General features: G+C 46.0%; 1 protein-coding gene across 2 annotated transcripts in view; it reads right to left on the minus strand.

Annotated features, from left to right (window-relative positions):
• The window catches only part of SASS6 (SAS-6 centriolar assembly protein), a 62,671-nt gene that overhangs the window by 1,891 nt on the left and 41,016 nt on the right, over nucleotides 1-19,764 (minus strand). Inside the window, exons 13-16 of one of the 2 annotated variants that reach the window (XM_038744855.1) lie at nucleotides 18,082-18,218; nucleotides 13,441-13,569; nucleotides 6,175-6,272; nucleotides 3,697-3,788 (exon numbers count right to left, since the gene is read on the minus strand). In XM_038744855.1, the coding sequence (XP_038600783.1) occupies nucleotides 3,697-3,788; nucleotides 6,175-6,272; nucleotides 13,441-13,569; nucleotides 18,082-18,218 (456 nt within the window). Of the gene's footprint in view, nucleotides 1-3,696; nucleotides 3,792-6,174; nucleotides 6,273-13,440; nucleotides 13,570-18,081; nucleotides 18,219-19,764 lie in introns of both variants that reach the window. The other variant, XM_038744854.1, reaches the window with a different exon arrangement.

Raw genomic sequence — 19,764 nt, forward strand, 5'->3', positions numbered from 1 at the left:
TAATGATGGCATTGATTAACGCTTACTATGTGCAAGGCACTGTTCCAAGCGCTGGGGAGGTTACAAGGCGATCAGGTTGTCCCATGGGGGGGCTCACAGCCCTAATCCCCATTTTACAGATGAGGTAACTGAGGCCCAGAGAAGTTAACTGACTTGCCCAAAGTCACACGGCTGACAACTGGCGGGGCTGGGATTGGAACCCATGACCTCTGACTCCAAAGCCCGTGCTCTTTCTACTGAGCCACGCTGCTTCTGACTTAACATGTCCAAGAACTTAACATGTCCAAAATAATACTCTTCCCATCCAAACCCCGTCCTCCCTCTTCTTTCCCAACAATGTAGACACCACCCCTATCCTTGCTGTCTCACAAGCCTGTAACTTTGACATCGACTCATCTTTCTCACGCAACCCGCGTAGTTAAGCAGTCACCAAATCCCATCAGTTCTACCTTCTTAGCATCACTAATATCTATCCTCTCTTCTCCAAACTGCTACTACCGCTGATCCAAGCGCTTATACTTTGAATACTGCATCAGCTTCCTTGCTGACCTCCCTGCCTCCTGAATCTCCCCCCTCCAGTCCATACTTTTCCACTGCCTGGGTTATTTTTCTGAAAAAGTTCAGTCTCCACATCAAACAGAAGCTCTTCACCATTGGCTTTGCAGCACTCAATCAGCTAGCCAAGTGGTCTAGTGGAAAAAGTGGGGGCCTGGGAGCCGGATGACCTGGGCTCTAACCTCAGCTCTGCCAGCTGCTAGCTGTGTGACCTTGGGCAAGTCAACTTCAATGTGCCTCCGTTTCCTCAATTGTAAAATGGGGATTCGGTACCTGTTCTCCGTCCTACCAAGACCGTGAGCCCTGTGGGAAACGGGGGCTGCATCCAACCTGATTAACTCGTACCTACTCCAGCACTTTAGAACAGTGTCTGACACATAGTAAACGCTTAACAAATACCATAAATATTCTTATTATTACCATACTTCACTCCTCTAAAATCAATATACTAACTGTCCCTCCATCTCGCCACTGATCCTTTGCCCACGTCCTCCCTCTGGCCTGGAACTCCCTCCCACTTCATGTTCAATAGACTTCCACTCTCCCCACCTGCCTTCAAAGTTTTATGAAATTCACATCTCCTCCAAGGGGCCTTAGCCCTCGTTTCCCTTACGCCCTTCTCCCTTGTGTCACCTAAGCAACTTAGATTTGTGCCTTTTAAGTCCTTGATATTCACCTTATCCTCATCCCCACGGTATCAGGTACATATCTACCTACATATCTATCTATCTTCTAGATTGTGAGCCCGCTGTTCGGTAGGGACTATATGTGTTGCCGACTTGTACTTCCCAAGCGCTTAGTACAGTGCTGTGCACACAGTAAGCGCTCAATAAATATGATTGATTGATTGATATCTATAACTTACTGTACTGTCATCTCCCCCTCTGGACTATAAGCTCCTTGTGCGCAGGGATCGGGTCTACCAACTACACTGTATTCTCCCAAGCACGTAATATATTCTGTACACTCTGCACACAGTAAGTACTCAAAAAACATCACTGGTTGACTGATTATTCTATCCATGCTCAGTAAAGTGCTTTGTCCCGACAGATGGTACCCCGAAAAAAAGCCACCGGACTTCAGAGATGCCGCTGTAGCAATCCATCAGTGAATGGTATTTATTCCCACTTACTGTGTGCTGAGGACTGTACTGAGTGCTTGGGAGAGTACAATACGACTGAACTGGTAAACGTGCTCCCTTGTTTAGAAGGAACTAACCGTCTTCAGGGAGAAGGGAAGGGAGCCAATTGTGAAAACACCCTAGGTTTCTCCACTAATCTCTGCTGTCGGCAAGATCCCCCGTAACAATTACTGGAAGATATCATTAATGGTGCACTCGCTACCTCAACGGCAATGTGGCTTTAGATGGAAAACCAGCTCCACAAGCACAGAAGAAATGGACGGAGCAGCGTCTCTAGTCTGGGTAAATAGACCATTCACAAGCATGTGACACAAGCCACAGAGTAAAACTCCAGCAACTTCAATTTGGGTTTGGCAATTAATCGGTGGTACTTATTGAGTGCATTCTATGTGCACTGAACCAAGTGCTTGGGAGAGTACAACAGAGTTGGTAGACACATTCCCCGCCCATAAGAATCTTAACGGGGAGGGGGAGACGGATATTAATATAAATAAATTAATTAAGGCTATGAACAAAAGCGCCGTGGGGCCGCGGGTGGGGTGACTACAGGGTGCAAATTAATTCAATCGTATTTACTGAGCGCTTACTGCGTGGCTGGGAATAACAAGGATTCTATGACTCCTTCACGACGGCACACTTGGTCGGGTCAGTAGAAGGTGCCCTTCTCTCAATACCATTTGGAAAAAAAAAAGCAGTCCTACAGAGTAAGGCTATTTTGAGGCTGCCACACTGAGGGACTTGAAAACCAGGATCAAAAGACGGTTTCTGACACACCGCATAACTTCCAACTTTTCGGAAGTCTTTTGAGGCAGCAGCCAATCGGCTGCTATTTCACACTGACGAGACCCGCTCTTGAGACGCAGATAAAAGGGAGCCTATAGAAAATTACCAGGAGTCAGCAAAGTGCTACGGACGGAAAATAAGCCTGAAGATGACGAAAGGTTACGTACCATGGCATGTATCCACACAAATCCATAATGAATTTATGTGTATCTCCCCCTCTAAACTGTAAACTGCTTACGGGCAGGGAATGTGTACAGTGCTCTGCGCACACACGCAGTAAGCACTCAATAAATACCATCGATTGATTCATTCATTCAATCATCTTTATTGAGCGCTTACTGGGTGCAGAGCCCTGTACTAAGCGCTTGGGAAAGTACAATACAACAATAAGCTGTGACATTCCCGCCCAGAGTGAGCTTACTGATACCAGTGGGGTTCAAGCTTTCCACTGGACTTGCCCTAGAGCACGCATCCAGCTTCTGAAAATGGTTTCATCGCCAACATCTATGAACCGCCAACATTTATGAGCCATCCTGAACCTCCAAATAAGAAGTCAAGTTTACCAACCATGACCACTTGGAATGATCAGGGAAGGGCACCTGAAAAGAGTTCGGAAGATACCCAAAGAATTGCTGTGAAACTAGGCACAGACAGAGAGGGGAGAAGGAAGGTTGTCAGAACATGGTAAAACACGGTAGACTTTTGGGGGACACCTTCAGGAGCCTGGCACGCAGCCATCAGGAGAGGGATTCCTTTCTAATAATAATAATAATCATGGCATTAGTTAAGCACTTACTATGAACGAAGCACTGGGGTGGAAAACAAAGCAAATCAGACTGGACACAGTGGGGCTCACAGTCTCAATCACTTAGCAGATGAGGGAACTGAGGCCCAGAGAAGTAAAGTGATTTGCCCCAGGTGTCACAGCAGACAAGTGGCAGAGCCAGGATTAGAACTCATGACCTTCTCACTCCCAGGTCTGTGCTCTATTCGCTACTTTCTGCTTTTTGCAGCCCCCTGTGAACAGAGGTTTGGCGGAGATGGCAGCAAAAAGACCTGCCCCTAAACAAAATGCTGGAAACACCAGTGCGGCAATGAACAACAATTCCTGTGCAGTGGGGAATGGGTGGTTATGCATGCACACAATCGGATCTCATTACGAGTAGCACTAGTTTTTAATAGGAACGTGGTACTCTGCCCAATGCCTGAATGCCTACCTGAATTATTAAAGATGTTCTGACTGAGTCCTCGTAAAGGAATGCTGTCTTCTCTTTTCTTCAAATACTTGGATTCCAGCCCCAAATTCTCACTACTAATCAAAGAGAAAAATCATAATCATTGCCTTGTTTTGATAATAATTCCATCCTCCTTCTGAGCCATCACTGAGTCTTAAGTAAAGGATTTGTCCAATGGTCCTGTCATGTGCTGGATGGGAAAATGGAGGCATTTGGGGCCCTCTCCTCCGCTTGACTCCTCCCACCTCGTATCCGAAGCTGCAGAATCGATCAATCAATCAATCGTATTTATTGAGCGCTTACTATGTGCAGAGCACTGTACTAAGCGCTTGGGAAGTACAGACTGGCAACACATAGAGACAGTCCCTACCCAACAGTGGGCTCACAGTCTAAAAGGGGGAGACAGAGAACAGAACCAAACATACCAACAAAATAAAATAAATAGGATAGAAATGCACAAGTAAAATAGAGTAATAAATATGTAGTATTTGTAAATGTATATGTAAATATATGTATATGTATGTATATGTATATATGTATATGTAAATATGCAGAAGACCGGCTCTCGCCTCCCAGCCTTTGGCAGGAGAAACGGTGATTTGCCAGAAACTATTAATCAATGCTCAGTAATGGTGGGATTTGAATTCCCCGAAAGGTAACAGCCATCAGAAAGAACTCTCTCCCCGAGGGAAGTTATCATCATCATCAATCGTATTTATTGAGCGCTTACTGTGTGCAGAGCACTGTACTAAGCGCTTGGGAAGTACAAATTGGCAACATATAGAGACAGTCCCTGCCCAACAGTGGGCTCACAGTCTAAAAGGATCCTGGATCCTCTGTCAGGAGAACGAACCGGTTAAACTACTCCCTGTCCGTAGCAGAAGCCAGCGGAGGGATAATCAGTCGAGTGTCTATCTACTGAACCCCCTTTTTAATAATAATGGCATTTATTAAGCGCTATGTGCAAAGCACTGTTCTAAGCGCCGGGGAGGTTACAAGGTGATCAGATTCATTCATTCATTCATTCAATTGTATTTATTGAGCGCTTACTGTGTGCAGTTATGACACGGTGGTGTGTGTCCATGTACTTTTTTAAACCATATAGGTCAATAACCATACCCCCTTCACTGTCTTTCCCAACTTTGTCATCTTTCTTCTTAGTCATCCTGCTTCCCCTTCCTTCAAAAGATCTACAGAAGGGCCCCAAAAGAAATTGCTTTTTCCCCTGTATGCTCAAACTCATCCTTCCAGCTGCAGAACACCACAAGGGCTTATTTTTAAGCCCTACCACAGGACAGCACTTTCTCAGAAGAAAGTATTCACAGGAGGAAATGGGACCTTTCCCTTAAAAAAGCAGAGGACTTATTTTCTTAAGAACCGCAAAACAAAACTCCAACCACCCCCCCCAAAAAAGGAGAGACTGAGCTCTGGTAACATTATAGGACTTTTAGACTGTGAGCCCACTGTTGGGTAGGGACTGTATATGTTGCCAACTTGTACTTCCCAAGCGCTTAGTACAGTGCTCTGCACACAGTAAGCGCTCAATAAATATGATTGATTGATTGATTGACTTAGAACAGTGCTTGGCACATAGTAAGTGCTTAACAAACACCATCATTATTACTGTTACTGGGACTGGGGTTTTCCAACAAAAAAATTCATAACTTGGGAGGAATTATATTTTAAGTTAAACAAGGGGCTCAAAACTATGAAAATTCTGAATGGCTCAAACATGGAATGCTATGGAAGGAAGAACAGTGGTATTTCATTCATTCATTCATTCAATCGTATTTATTGAGCGCTTACTGTGTGCAGAGCACTGTACTAAGCGCTTGGGAAGTACAAGTTGGCAACATATAGAGACGGTCCCTACCCAACAGTGGGCTCACAGTCTAGAAGGGGGAGAGAGAACAAAACAAAACATATTAACAAAATAAATATGTACAAGCAAAATAAATAAATACATTTCAAAAAAATTCACAAAAAAGTGATGAGACCAATAATAGTGGAAATCACTGCTCTGTTTTTCCTAACCCTGAGGGTGATCCTCCCATATACGAAGGCTGTATGAACTCAGAGACATGGAACCCTACCGAGCAGATGTGACACACTACAACACAGGTACTTACTTTGCTTTGTACTTACTTTGGGTATGAGTAAGTACCCAAAGTACTTACTTTGGGTAAGTACACAGTACTTACTTTGGGTATGACTTTGCTCCACCACATTCCAGAGAGCTGAATTTCCCTTTGCTCTAAAATAAGGGAGAATCACTGACCGCTACTGCTTCAACACATTAAATCAACACATTTCTGATTACCAGGGAGGAGTCTGAGGTGCCTGTTTCTTTCCACACGCCTGGTACATTTGTAAGTCTATCTTTATGTGTACAGAAACATTGCAGGCACACATGCTCCTCCCTGCAACTGGCTCACACAAAACAAAAATTAGAGTACATACTTTTCCTTATCAGTTGAACGAGCTGCGCTCGTTATTCCTCCTGGCTGGATGTCTCCGGAGGATGCGCTGCTTTTTGAAAACTGCATCTGAAATTGAACCTGTTGGAAATCGAAATTTTCATGGTGTGAAATTTCTGAAATTGGTTAGGTGTTACACGTCAAGAATAGATCGTTTATACTGAAAGTCAGTTCCTCTGCTGGAAGCTTAGGTGAGTCACTGGCAGGTGCAGTGACTCGCCTTGGGTTTGGGTTACAAAAAGAATACACATGGCTAACTTACGTATCAATTTAATAAAATCCAATAAAAAGCAATTAGACTCTTAAATGGGCAAAATGTAAATTTCGTTTCTCTGACACTTCTCTCTCTCTATTTCTTTTCCTATTTCTGTGATCGCTCCTTCTCAATCAGCCCTCTAGGCTGTAGGCTTGTTGTGGGCAGGGAAGTTTCTGCTTATTGTTGTATTGTACAGTGCTCTGCACGTGGTAAGTGCTCAATAAATACGACTGAATGAATGAATGAATGAATGAATGAATGATCTCTGGCTGGCTCATACTTTCTTCATCATCATCAGCCCAGTATGCTGGGCTGTAGTAGATCAGTGAGGTGCGGTAGGAAGGGGCACAGGCTGACTGACTGCTTTAAAGCCAAGCTTGCTTGATGCAGAGGCAGATGGGCTTGAGGACTGGGGAAGATGTAGACTGAACATTTTTTAGAAAAATGATCCATGCAGCAGAGTGAAGTATGGACTGGAGCGGGGAGAGACAGAAGGCAGGGAGGTCAGCAAGAAGGCTGATGCAGTAGTCAAGACGGGAGAGGATTAAGTGCTTGCATCAGCATGGTAGCAGTTTGAATGGGGTGGAAAAGGTGGATTTTAGCGATGCGATGAAGGCAGAACCGACAGGCTCTATCTCCTGCTCCTTCAGTGGGGGCGTTCCTCAAGGCTAAATTCTAAATCCCCTTATATTCTCAATCCACCCCCACTTCCTAGGCTTCAGCTACTACCGCTATGCTGATGACTCCCAAATTTCCATCACTAGCCCTGCAATGTCACATTTCCCTTTCCCTCCAGGACATCTCTAAAAGAATGCCCTCTGCCAGCACCCCAAACTCAACGTGTCTAAAACGGTTCCCCTCACTTTCTCTATGAACTCCTTCCCCCGACCTTAAACTTCCCATTAGAGTTGACAACACCAGCATCCTCCCCGAGCCCGCAACCCCGGCATTATCCTTGGTTTCTCTCTCTTCTTCAACCCGCATATTCAGTCAGTCAGCAAATCCTGTCGATTCTAGGTCCACGACATCTCCAGAATCCAGCCCTTCCAGTCCAAACTGCTACCACATCCTGCTGACTTCCCTGCCTCCAGCCTCTCCCCTCTCCAATTCACACTTCACTATGCTCCTTGGTATCACTTTCCTAAAAAAATAAAAAAAAATAATAAATCACTGTGGGCATACCTCCCCACGCTTCAAACCCCTCCAGTGGCAAGCCCGTCCATCGCCACATTAAGGAGACCCTCCTCACCACTGGCTTTTAGACTCTCAATCGGCACTCTCCCTCCCTACTAACTATCCTCACTCTTCCCCCACAACTTCACTTCACAACAACTGCACACTTCGCTTTTCTCAAGTCCACCTACTCATTGTGCCTCACCACTTTCAGCTCACACCTTCCCTCTTTCCAGGAACTCCCGCCCTAAGAACGGATTACTCTTCCCATCTTCAAGTCCTTCCCAAATCGCACCTCCTCCAGAAGGGTATTCCTGATGAGTCACTCATCTTCCCTCCTTATTTACCCAACTTCTACCACTTCAACACTTCCACATCACAAATATATCTGGGTACTTACCCCAACCCCTCCCTAGTTTAGCACTTAAACGCAGTTTTAAACTCAATTGCTCCCTTTCCTGTCATTTCCTTTAGTGTTTGTCTCCTCCCCCTAGATTGTAAACTTCTTGAGGGCAGGGGTCATGTCTATTCTACTCTACCCTCCCAAGAGCTAAGTACAATGCTCTGCTGAGGTGGTAAGTGCTTATTAATTATAATAACTGATTTTCTACTCCATTCAATCGTATTTATTGAGCGCTTACTGTGTGCACAGCACTGTACTAAGCAGAGGTGGGATTGTAGGAGGGCTTTGAATACTGTAAAAATGTGGTCAGTTGGATTTGGGAAGGGCGAGGAGTTCAAAGCCTGGGGAACAATGTGAGTTAGGGGACGGAAGTGGGAGAAAAGAACAAGGAACAACTAGGTTGGCTCGGGAGGAGCAAACCAAGTGGGTTGGGGAATAGTATTCGCTAAGCACTTAATCTGAGCCAAACGCTGCACTAAGTGCTGAGGTAGGTACAAGATAATTAGGCCAGACAGAGAGCCTGCCCCCAAGGAGCTCACCGTCTAAGTAGGAGAAAGAACAAGGCATTTAATCCCCATTTTACAGCTGAGGAAACCGAAGCCCAGAGAAGTTAAATGACTTGGCCGATATCACACAGGCAAATGGCAGAGCCAGGATTGGACCCCACGTCTCCTCACTCCCAGGCCAAATGCTCTTTCCATTCGATCACACGAAGAGATCTGATAGATGAGGCGGAGTGAGTTGCTGGAGAAGAGGATTGTGAGGAGTGCGTGCGATGCAGAGAGACACAGGAAGCCAGCGGAGAGCTTGAGGAAAGGAGAGATGCGGGCCAAGTGAAACTTTAGGGAGAAAACGATTCACGCTGCAGTGGGTACAGTGCTCTGCACATAGTAAGCGCTCAATAAATACGATTGATTGATTGATTGATTGGGTAGCATAGATCGGAGGACGGAGAAACTAGAGGATGGGAGACCTGTGATGAGGCTGATGCAAACCTTCGGCTGCAAGGTGCTCAGAGCACGGACTGGGTTGGGGAGGAAGGGGCGGATCCAGAAGATGTGGCAGGAAAAATCCGCAGGATTTTTTGCAAGGTGCTCAGAGCACGGACCGGGCTGGGGAGGAAGGGGCGGATCCAGAAGATGTGGCAGGAAAAATCCGCATGATTTGGCAGTGAGGAGAGAGCTGAAAGACAGTGAGGAGTCGGGACTCCTTTTAGACTTTTAGACTGTGAGCCCACTGCTGGGTAGGGACTGTCTCTATATGTTGCCAACTTGGACTTCCCAAGTGCTTAGTACAGTGCTCTGCACACAGTAAGCGCTCGATAAATACGATTGATGATGATGATGATGACTGCCGCTGAGGGACAGGGAGCAGAGTGATGCTACTGAATGACAACAGCAAGTGAGGAGGAGGAGGAGTGGGCTTAGGCAGAGAGAGTTAGACAGGCCTCCTACATTCCACCTGCCACTTTGCTCTCCCAACAACCTGCTCACTGTACCTCAATCTCACCTTTCTTGCCACCGACCCCTTGCCCTCGCCCTCCTGCCGGCCTGGAACTCCCTCTCCCTTCATATCGGAGAGCCCGTCTCTCTCTCCCCCATCTTCAAAGGCCGATTAAAATCACATCTCCTCCAAGGAGCTTGCCCTAAGTTCCTCACTAGGCAGCGTGGCTCAATGGAAAGAGCCCGGGCTTTGGAGTCATGGGTCATGCATCGAATCCTGGCTCTGCCAATTGTCAGCTGTGTGACTTTGAGCAAGTCACTTAACTTCTCTGGGCCTCTGTTCCCTCATCTGTAAAATGGGGATGAAGACTGTGAGCCCCATGTGGGACAATCTGATCACCTTGTACTCTCCCCAGTGCTTAGAACAGTACTTTGCACACAGTAAGTGCTTAACAAATGTCATTATTATTATTATCATCAATCATCAATCGTATTTATTGAGCGCTTACTGTGTGCAGAGCACTGTACTAAGCGCTTGGGAAGTACAAATTGGCAACATATAGGGACAGTCCCTGCCCAACAGTGGGCTCACAGTCTAAAAGGGGGAGACAGGGAACAAAACAAACATACTAACAAAATAAAATAAATAGTATAGATATGTACAAGTAAAATAGAGTAATAAATATGTACAAACATATATACATATATACAGGTGAGGTGGGGAACGGAAGGAGGTAAGATGGGGGGGAAGAGGGTAAGATGGGGGGGATTATTACTATTATTATGCATCACCCATGCACTTGGGTCTCTACCTGCCCTTATGCCCTTTCATAGTGACTCCACAATGAGCCCCACAGCATTTACAGACATATCCATCATTTATTTTAATATCCGTCTCCCTAAAAGGTAAGTTCCCTCTGGGCAGGGACCAAAGTTTACCAGCAATATTGTACGATATCCTCCCAAGTGCTTAGTACAAGCGCTCTGCACACAGTAAGCACTCAGCAAATACCACGGATTGATCATTCGGTAGACAAGACTGATTCATTCACTGAGGCTGGTGGCAGGAAAGATTAGGAGGCAGCGTAGGAAGGTTAGCATGAGAGGTACAAAGAGTGGAAATTGGGCTGTAGCAGGAGATGACTGGATAAATCATCAATCGTATTTATTGAGTGCTTACTGTGTGCACAGCACTGTACTAAGCGCTTGGGAAGTACAAATTGGCAACATATAGAGACAGTCCCTACCCAACAGTGGGCTCACAGTCTAAAACATAAATGTGATGGAAAGCTGATTGAGGGCTTTAAAAGCAATCACCAGCATCAATTTGGAGAGGAACGGGATTGAGATTTTTGCAATGTAGAGAAACTTGCACAGAACAACATTCTAGAAAAATTACGCAGGCAGTAGATTCAAGCATAGACTGGAGAAGGAAGAGATTCATTTATTCAATCGTATTTATTGAGCACTTACTGTTGCCAAGCAGCATGCTAACTGCTCGGGAGAGTCCAATACAATAAACAGACACATTCCCTGCCTACAACAAGCTTAAAGTCTGGGGAGGAGTAGGGGGGAGAGAGAGACATTCATTCATTCATTCATTCAATCAATCGTATACTGAGCGTTTACTGTGTGCAGAGCACTGTACTAAGCGCACTTGGGAGAGTACAGTAGAGCAATAAACAGACACATTCCCTGCCCACAACGAGCAAGGGGGCCAGTGAGGAGGCAGATGCGGTATTCAAGGCAGAATCTAATAAGCACATGATAAACTTTAGAGAGGCAGCATGGACTAGAGGCAAGAGCACAGGCTTGGGAGTCAGAGGATGTGGGTTCTAATCCCGGGCTCTGCCACTTGTCTGCTGTGTGACCTTGGACAAGTCATTTGACTTCTTTTTGCCTCAGTTATCTCGTCTGTAAAATGGGGATTAACACTGTGAGCCCCACGTGGGTCAACCTGATTGCCTTGTAACTACCCCAGCACTTAGACCAGTGCTTGGAACACAGTAAGCTCTCAGCAGATACCATAATTATTATTACAAGCTATGGGAGTGAATATCGATTGAGAAGAGAAGAGCTCTGACAGACACCAACAGTCTGAAGGTGGAGGGCGGGAGAGGAAGAGCCACGGAAGGCCAGCCTGGGAAGAATCAACCGTAGAGGTAAGGAAACAACCAGGAGAGAACTTTATCAGAAAAACTACAATTAGATAGGGTTTCAATCAATCAATCAATCGTATTTATTAAGCACTTACTGTGTGCAGAGCACTGTACTAAGCGCTTGGGAAGTACAAGTTGGCAACATATAGAGACAGTCCCTACCCAACAGTGGGCTCACAGTCTAAAGGGGGGAGACAGAGAACAAAACCAAACATACTAACAAAATAAAATAAATAGAATAGATACGTACAAGTAAAATAAATAGAGTAATAAATATGTACAAACATATATACATATATACAGGTGCTGTGGGTTTCACGTTTCCATGAAAAGGGAGTAGTCCACCGTGTTGAGGGCACTCAGTAGATCAAAGCAGATTAAGAGGAATAAGGTCTGCTAGATTTGGCCAGAAGGTAACTGGGGATCTTGGAGAACACAGTTGAAGTGGAGTGAAGGGAGCAGAAATAGGATTGCAGAGGGGGTTTAGATTATATCATTGTATTGTATAGGACTGTTTCATGCAAAGAAGTGGAGGAAGTGGACCCAGGGTTGTCTAGTGGAAAGAGCACCGCCCAGGATGTCTGAGGACCTGGGTTCTAATCCCAACTCTCCTACTTGCCTGCTGTGTAACCTTGGGCAAGTTATTTCACTTTTCTGTGCCTCAGTTTCCTCACCTGTAAAATGAGGTTCAATACTCGTTCTTCCTCCAACCCCGAGGCTTAGTTCAAGTGCTTGGCAGGGACGTAAGTGTTTAATGAATACCGCAATTACCATTATCATTATCAGAATCAGAGGGAGTTTGGACAGGAATGGAAGGAGGGAAAGGAGGCAATAGCTGGAGGGTGCAGTGCAGTCCAGATAAGGTTTTTTTTAAAGGATGGGAGATGCAAACACATTTGAAGGAGAGAGAAATGAATCATCAGAGAGTGAGCAACTGAAGCTGGTTGTCAGGGAAGGAAGAAGAATGGATACAACTGTTTTTAGAAAGTAAGGAGGTATAGGGTGGGGTGGGGGCGTGCAGGTGAAGGGAGTTGATTTGGAAAGCAGATAGATCTCTTGAGAGATGACAGAAGGAAGAGGGTGGATGTGGGGGCGGGAGGGAGTTGGAAGGTAAGTGGAGCTTTGGATGAGCTACTGAAGTTTGGGCAACAAAGTGACGGGCAAGATCATCCGCAACCATAAGTACTGTTGCTGAATGGTAAAATTAGAGCATGGGATGAAGAACTGAAAGTGGCCTAAGTTGGCCCGGTGCCTGAATTGCTGCCAACCACATCCCACGGCACGTGCACGGGAGTGGAGGAAGAGCAGCGTAGAGGTGACGATCCACGGCTGCGGGGTGGTGCCGGGGGATCAGTTGGAAGAAGAGGAAGATGAGGGTTTGAGTTTGTGAGACAGGGCGGTGTTGAGGGCATGGGCTTCAAGTGATGATGGACAGGGAGTCCAAAAGGGGCATTTCAGCCAGGGATAAGTGGAGTGGGACCACGGCAAGGAGAGGAGAAGAGCTGAAGGCCGAGTTAGGATGGTAGGGGGGGTAAACAGAAGGGTAGAGGTGGCTTGAAGAAATAGTGGAAATTAGCCAGATTGGAATGGAACTAGCTAGGAGGAAATCTGAAGGGAAGGCAGTGCTAATTACAGCTAAGGCTGATCTAACTAATACCATGTGATCAGGCACACTACACTGTACACAATTTTTCCTATCATCCTGTCCGCGTACATTCTAACCAACAGAGTAGAGTCTGCTCGAAGGGATGCTCGGTAAGACATTCAGAAAACTCCTCTTCCAATCCAAAGAAAGGGCAATAAAGGAAATGACTACCTTTGGTCCAGACACTGGGTGGCCGGCATTCTTGGCAGATGCAGCATGCGAGAAGGTGTTCTGGAATGCGAAGGCAGAGGAGGCAGGATAGCCAATCCCCGAGTTTGGGTACAGAAGTCGGTTGTCAAGCTAGTGGGTATAAAGACAAAAAAAAAGCACGTTAAAAAAGGAAATCAAATTTCTAATTCTGGAGATGAGGATAAAAGACGGAAACCATCCCTTTGCCTAGTCAATGAATGTCAAATCTGCTTGGGATCTTCAGAGATGAGAACTGGAAACTAACCAGGATATGCAAACGCTCAAGTGCTTATAGCCCCATCTAGGCTGTAAGCTCATTGCGGGCAGGAATGTCTACCAATTCCATTATATTGTACTCTCCCAAGCGCTTAGTACAGTGTTCTGCACACAGTAGTGCTCAATAAATACCATCGATTGCTTTGATAAAGCAGCTGATAATAAATAATGAATGATAAAAAGCTCAAATACACTCTTCCAGAGGGACAATGCAGGAAACATAAACACAGAGAGTAGGGAAGAAGACATCCTCCCCATCCTGGATGAGCCTGAATCAAGTTGTGAGCATCGTTACACTCAGATTGTGAACTCCACGTGGGACAAGGGCGGTGTGTCTGACCTGATTAACCTGTATCTACCCCAGTGCTTAGTACATAGTAACGAGTACCATAATTATTACTAGGAGGAATGGAAAAAAAGAAGTCATTAGAGGGTTATTACCCAAGAACTGTGCGGCTCATAAAGATCCTTAGGATGTAATAGGGCCTCGACAGGGAGCAGAATGAACACTACTAGCTACATGAGCAGATCACAAAAAAGGATCATCCAAACTGCTGAGAATGGGGTAGGTAGTAAGCCATCTGGCCAGGACAGGCAGGCACCAAACCACAGGACATGCACAGTGAACAGTTATAAAGTAAGAATCGCGAAGTCCCGGTCTGGACGTTTGGCAGAGAGATTGCTCAGGTGCTGCTCTCAAACCCCAAATGCGAATTGCTTCTCTCCTCTCTTGCCCCGTCTCTGATCCGGAGAGTTGGCATTGCAGGCATGGAGAGTGGCTCGGGTTCTGCTTTGGACACTGCAATGTGCTCTAATTACTTTCCAACCTCAGGGTGAGCAGTGAGATTCAGTCACCCACTCAATCTCCTGCAGACCCAGATTCTGACTGAGAATTAATAGGGAAATACCAAGCTACACACTGGCAATTCCAGCCTACTTAAAAATGTGCGAAAGAAATAATGATATTTGTTATGTGCTTACTATGTGCCAAGCCCTGTTCTAAGTACCGGGGTAGATACAAGATGATGATAATAATCATAATAATGTCATTTGTTAAGCACTTACTGTGTGCAAAGCCCTGTTCTAAGCTCTAGGGAGGATACAAGGTGACCAGTTTGTCCCACGTGGGGCTCACAGTTTTAATCCCCATTTTACAGACGAGGTAACTGAGGCCCAGAGAAGTTAAGTGACTCGCCCAAGGTCACACAGCTGACAATTGGCGGAGCTGGGATTTGAACCCATGACCTTTGACTCCTAAGCCCGTACTCTTTCCACTGAGCCACGCTGCTTCTCCCAGCCATGCTGCCACAGTCCCCGTCCCACCCGGGGCTCAGTCTTAATCCCCATTTTACAGATGAGGAAACTGGGGCACAGAGAGGTGGAGTGACTTGCCCAAGGTCACACAGCAGACATGCAGCAGATCAGGATTAGGCCCATGCTCTTTTCACTAGACCACGCTGCTTCACTGGCATAGAACCAGTCAGTGCCACTACATTAGCCACCTTGGCTTCACCGACAATGTCCCTTCCTAGTTCTCCCGTCTCTCTAGTCACTCATTCTCCATCTCTTTTTCAGGCTCCTCCTCTGCCTTCCACCCTCTAACTGTGAGAATCCCTCAAAGCTCAGTTCTGGGTCTCTTTCTATTCTCCCTCTACACCCACTCCCTTGGAGAACCCATCCACTCCCATGGCTTCAACTACCACCTCTGAGGATGACTGCCCAATCTACCTCTCCAGCCCTGACCTCTCTCCTTCTCTGCAGCCTGGTATTTCCCCCCGCCTTTAGGACGCCACTACTTGGATGGCCCAGCCACACGTCAAACTTAACATGTCCAAAACAGAACTCCTCATATTCCCACCCAAGCCCTGTCCCCGTCCCCCTGACTTTTCCATCACTGTAGGCAAGCACCACCATCCGCCGTATCTCATAAGACCATAATCGTGGAGATGGTTCATTCATTCATTCATTCAATCGCATTTATTGAGCGCTTACTGTGTGCAGAGCACTGTACTAAGCGCTTGGGAAGTACAAGTCAGCAACATATAGAGATCAGTCCCGACCCAACAACGGGCCCACAGTCTAGAAGGGGGAGACAGACAACAAAACAAAACACGCAGACAGGTGTCAAAATTGTCAGAACAAATAGAATTAAAGCTCTATGCACATCATTAATAAATAAGGAGAATAGTAAATATGTACAAGTAAAATAAATAGAGTAATAAACCTGTACAAATACATATACAAGTGCTGTGGGGAGGGGAAGGAGGTAGGGCGGGGGGGATGGGGAGGAGGAGAGGAAAAAGCGGGGGCTCAGTCTGGGAAGGCCTCCTGGAGGAGGTGAGCTCTCAGTAGGGTTTTGAAGGGAGGAAGAGAGCTAGCTTGGCGGATGTGCGGAGGGAGGGCATTCCAGGCCAGGGGGAGGACATGGGCTGGGGGTTGACGGCGGGACAGGCGAGAATGAGGTACGGTGAGGAGGTTAGCAGCGACAGAGGAGCGGAGGGTGCAGGCTGGGCTGGAGAAGGAGAGAAGGGAGGTGAGGTAGGAGGGGGAGAGGGGATGGACAGCCTTGAAGCCAAGAGTGAGGAGTTTTTGCTTGATGCCTAGGTTGTCAGGCAGCCACTGGAGATTTTTGAGGAGGGGAGTAACATGTCCAGAGCGTTTCTGCACAAAGATGATCCGGGCAGCAGAGTGAAGTATAGACGGAAGTGGGTCCCTCTGTCATCAAATCCTCTCAGTTCAACCTTCCCAACATCGCTACGATCCATCCTTTTCTCCTCTCCATCCAAACCGCTACCACATTAATCGAAGCACTTACGCTATCCACCTGGATTACCGCATCAGCCTCTTTGCCGACATCCCAGCCTCCTGTCTCCCATTACTTCAGCCCATACTTCATTCTGCAGCCCTGGTCATTTTTCAACAGAACGGTTCAGTCCGTGTTTCCCCACTGCTCAAGAACCTCCAGTGGTTGCCCATCAACCCCCTCGTCAAACAAAAAACTCCTCGCCATTGGCTTTAAAGCACTCAATCACCTTGCCCCCTCCTACCTCACCTCGCTACTCCCCTACTGTAACCCAGTCTGAACACTTCGCACCTCTAATGCCAAGCTTCTTATTGCACCTGATCTCATCTTTCTCGCCGCCAACCTCTCACCCAAGTCCTGCCTCTGGCCTGGAACTAACTCCCTCTTCATATCCAACATACGACCACCTTCAAAGCTTTATTAAAGCATATCTCCTTCAAAAAGCCTTCCCTAAGTCCTCATTTCCTCTTCTTCACTCCCTCTGTGTCTCCCTTGCCCTAGAATTTGTACCCTTCATTCACCCTTCCCTCAGCCCCGTAGCACTTATGTACATACATACCTTTAATTTAATTTACTTATATTAATGTCTGTCTCTCCTTCTAGGCTGTAAGCTTATTGTGGACAGGGAACGTAATCACCAACTGTTGTAGTGTACCCTCCCAAGTGCTTCGTAGAGTGCTCTGCACACAGTAGGTGCTCCATAAATACAACTGATTGATTAAGCTAGCACAAAAGATCTTTTTAGACAAAACAGCAATCACACCACTAAAACTTGAGGGTCAGCAGGCTGAGACTTGAGAGAGGCAACAGAGTTCTCATTCCACCTTTCCAAGTGGATGAAAGTCACCTTTTTGGCTGAACCAGACCAGGAAAACATAGAGGCCTTGAGGCCCAGTGGTGAATTTCAGATCTGGGGAGGGAAGCGGGAAAAATAGACGGGAACAACTCACTTCGGCAGAGAATAACAGGCATTTTCCTGTTCCAACGGGACCCAGCGGAAGGACTCATTCTTCCACGACAGCATGCTTAGAAGTAATATCAACAGAAAACACTACACGATTTTATTTAAGTAACATTTCCAGACTGTGAGCCCGTTGTTGGGTTACTGTTGCGGAATTGTACTTTCCAAGCACTTGATACAGTGCTCTGCACACAGTAAGCACTCAATAAATACGATTGAATGAATGGAGTCCCAAAGTGGGAGCTGAAGGGAATATGTGAGATTGTGTCCACGGGTGCTGCCATAAACAAAACACTGAAAATTTCTGGAATGAAGATGGCTTATCTAGAGTTGTCCCATTTGTTGGCCGCGACCCGAATGAAACATTAGCCAAAAGAGTTGAGCTAATCTCCATCCCCCTTCCCTGCTTCCAGAGGACAGGCAAGAATTAGGAAACCTAGTCTCCTGGTGGAATTCATGTTAGCTTCAAGCTGCATGCTCAAAAGATTTCCAAACTAAAAAAAGAAAAAACATTTTGCTGCTAAGTAATTTTATGTATTTATGATAATGGATAAGGAGGCTAGGCTATTGATTGGAAACTTACCATATTGTGATTAGGCGAAATTCCGCTTCTGATTGAGTTATTGCTGATATGTGTAGATGGAGTGGTAGAGAGACCCAATATTTCTTGCTTTCTTGTTAACTGGCTTTCATTCAGTTGCTTGTTTAGCCATGTAATTACTCCATTGAAAAAGAAATATGAAAAACAAATTAAAGTACATTAGGTTTCCATCCCCTGTCTTTTTCTTTATTCCTAAAATGACTTTTAAAAGATCATTCGTATGGGAGGGAAAAAAAATGAAAGATTCTATGCAGGGCTCAAACATTAGCCAGTCAATCCATTGTATTGATTGAGCCCTTACTATGTGCAGAGCACTGTACTAAGTGCTTCGAAGAGTATGATAGAGTTAGCAGACATTTCCTGTCCACTACGAGCTTACAGTCTAGAGGCTCCAGGTGAATTGGTGCTCACTTGACCCCTGATTGGACCAGACAGACTCCCTAAAGGGATAGAGCAGTTTTTAAAGGAAAATAAAAACAGCATGGCATACTGGATAGAACACAAGCCTAGGAGTCAGAAGGACCTGGATTATAATCCCAGCCCCGCCACTTGTCTGTCTGACCTTGGGCAAGTAACTTCACTTCTCTGGGCCTCAGTTACCTCATCTGTAAAATGGCAATCGAGACTGAAAGTACCATGTGGGACAGGGACTATGTCCAACCCGATTAGCTTGTATCTACCCCAGCACTTAGTACAGTGCCCGGCAAATAGTCAGTGCTTAATAAATACCATAATAGAAGAAAATGAAACTTTAATAAATCGATACCATTGTATTCAGGTAGTATTTACCTATCTTGTTTCTTATGAGAAACAAGAATCTCTCACATGTTGCAGTACTGTTTTCTGCTTCGAGCCTAAAAGCCCACGGGCTATAATCGTTCATCTAATTGGAACCAACTGGAAAAACTGGTCAGAAGTCAAACATAATTTGAAGATTATCAGGGGGAGAGGTGGTATGGCTCAGTTGACTACAGGAGTAGGAGTCAGGAGACCCAGATTCACGTACCAGCTCTGCCACTGGTAATCGTGGGCAAGTCACAACCTCTCATCTATGGTCTTCTTAGAGAAGCAGCATGACCTAGTGGATAGAGCTCAGGCCTGGGTGTCAGAAGGACCTGGAGTATAACCCCAGCTCCGCCACTTGTCTGCTGTGTGACCTTGGGAAAATCACCCCACTTCTCTGGGCCTCTGTTACCTCATCTGGAAAATGGGGATTGAGACTGAGTGTGGGACAGGGACTGCATCCAACCTGATAACCTTGTATCTCTACCTCAGTATTTAGAACAGTGTTTGGCATATAGAACGAGCTTAATATCATTATTATTATTATTATTATCCTGTAAAATGGAAGAGAACAAAGACTGTGAACCTGTGTGGCCCATGGAGTGGTCTGATCTCATTATCCAGTACTCACTCCCTCTTCTTATCTGACAGGCTACCACCACTCTCCCCATTCTCCAAAGCCTACTGAAAATCATATTTTCTCCAGGAAGCCTTCCTGATTTATCGTTCCTCTTCCCACTCTGTTCTTGTTCCCTTCTGTATCCCCTATGCACTTGGATCCACACCTCCAAAGTACGTAGGAACTCACCCCATCCCCACGGAACTTATTCTCTGTGGCTTCCCCTCCAGAAATTTGTCTCCCCTGCCGTATTGTAAACTCCT

Source organism: Tachyglossus aculeatus, chromosome 4, assembly GCF_015852505.1.
Source record: "Tachyglossus aculeatus isolate mTacAcu1 chromosome 4, mTacAcu1.pri, whole genome shotgun sequence".
NCBI classification, from domain to species: domain Eukaryota; kingdom Metazoa; phylum Chordata; class Mammalia; order Monotremata; family Tachyglossidae; genus Tachyglossus; species Tachyglossus aculeatus.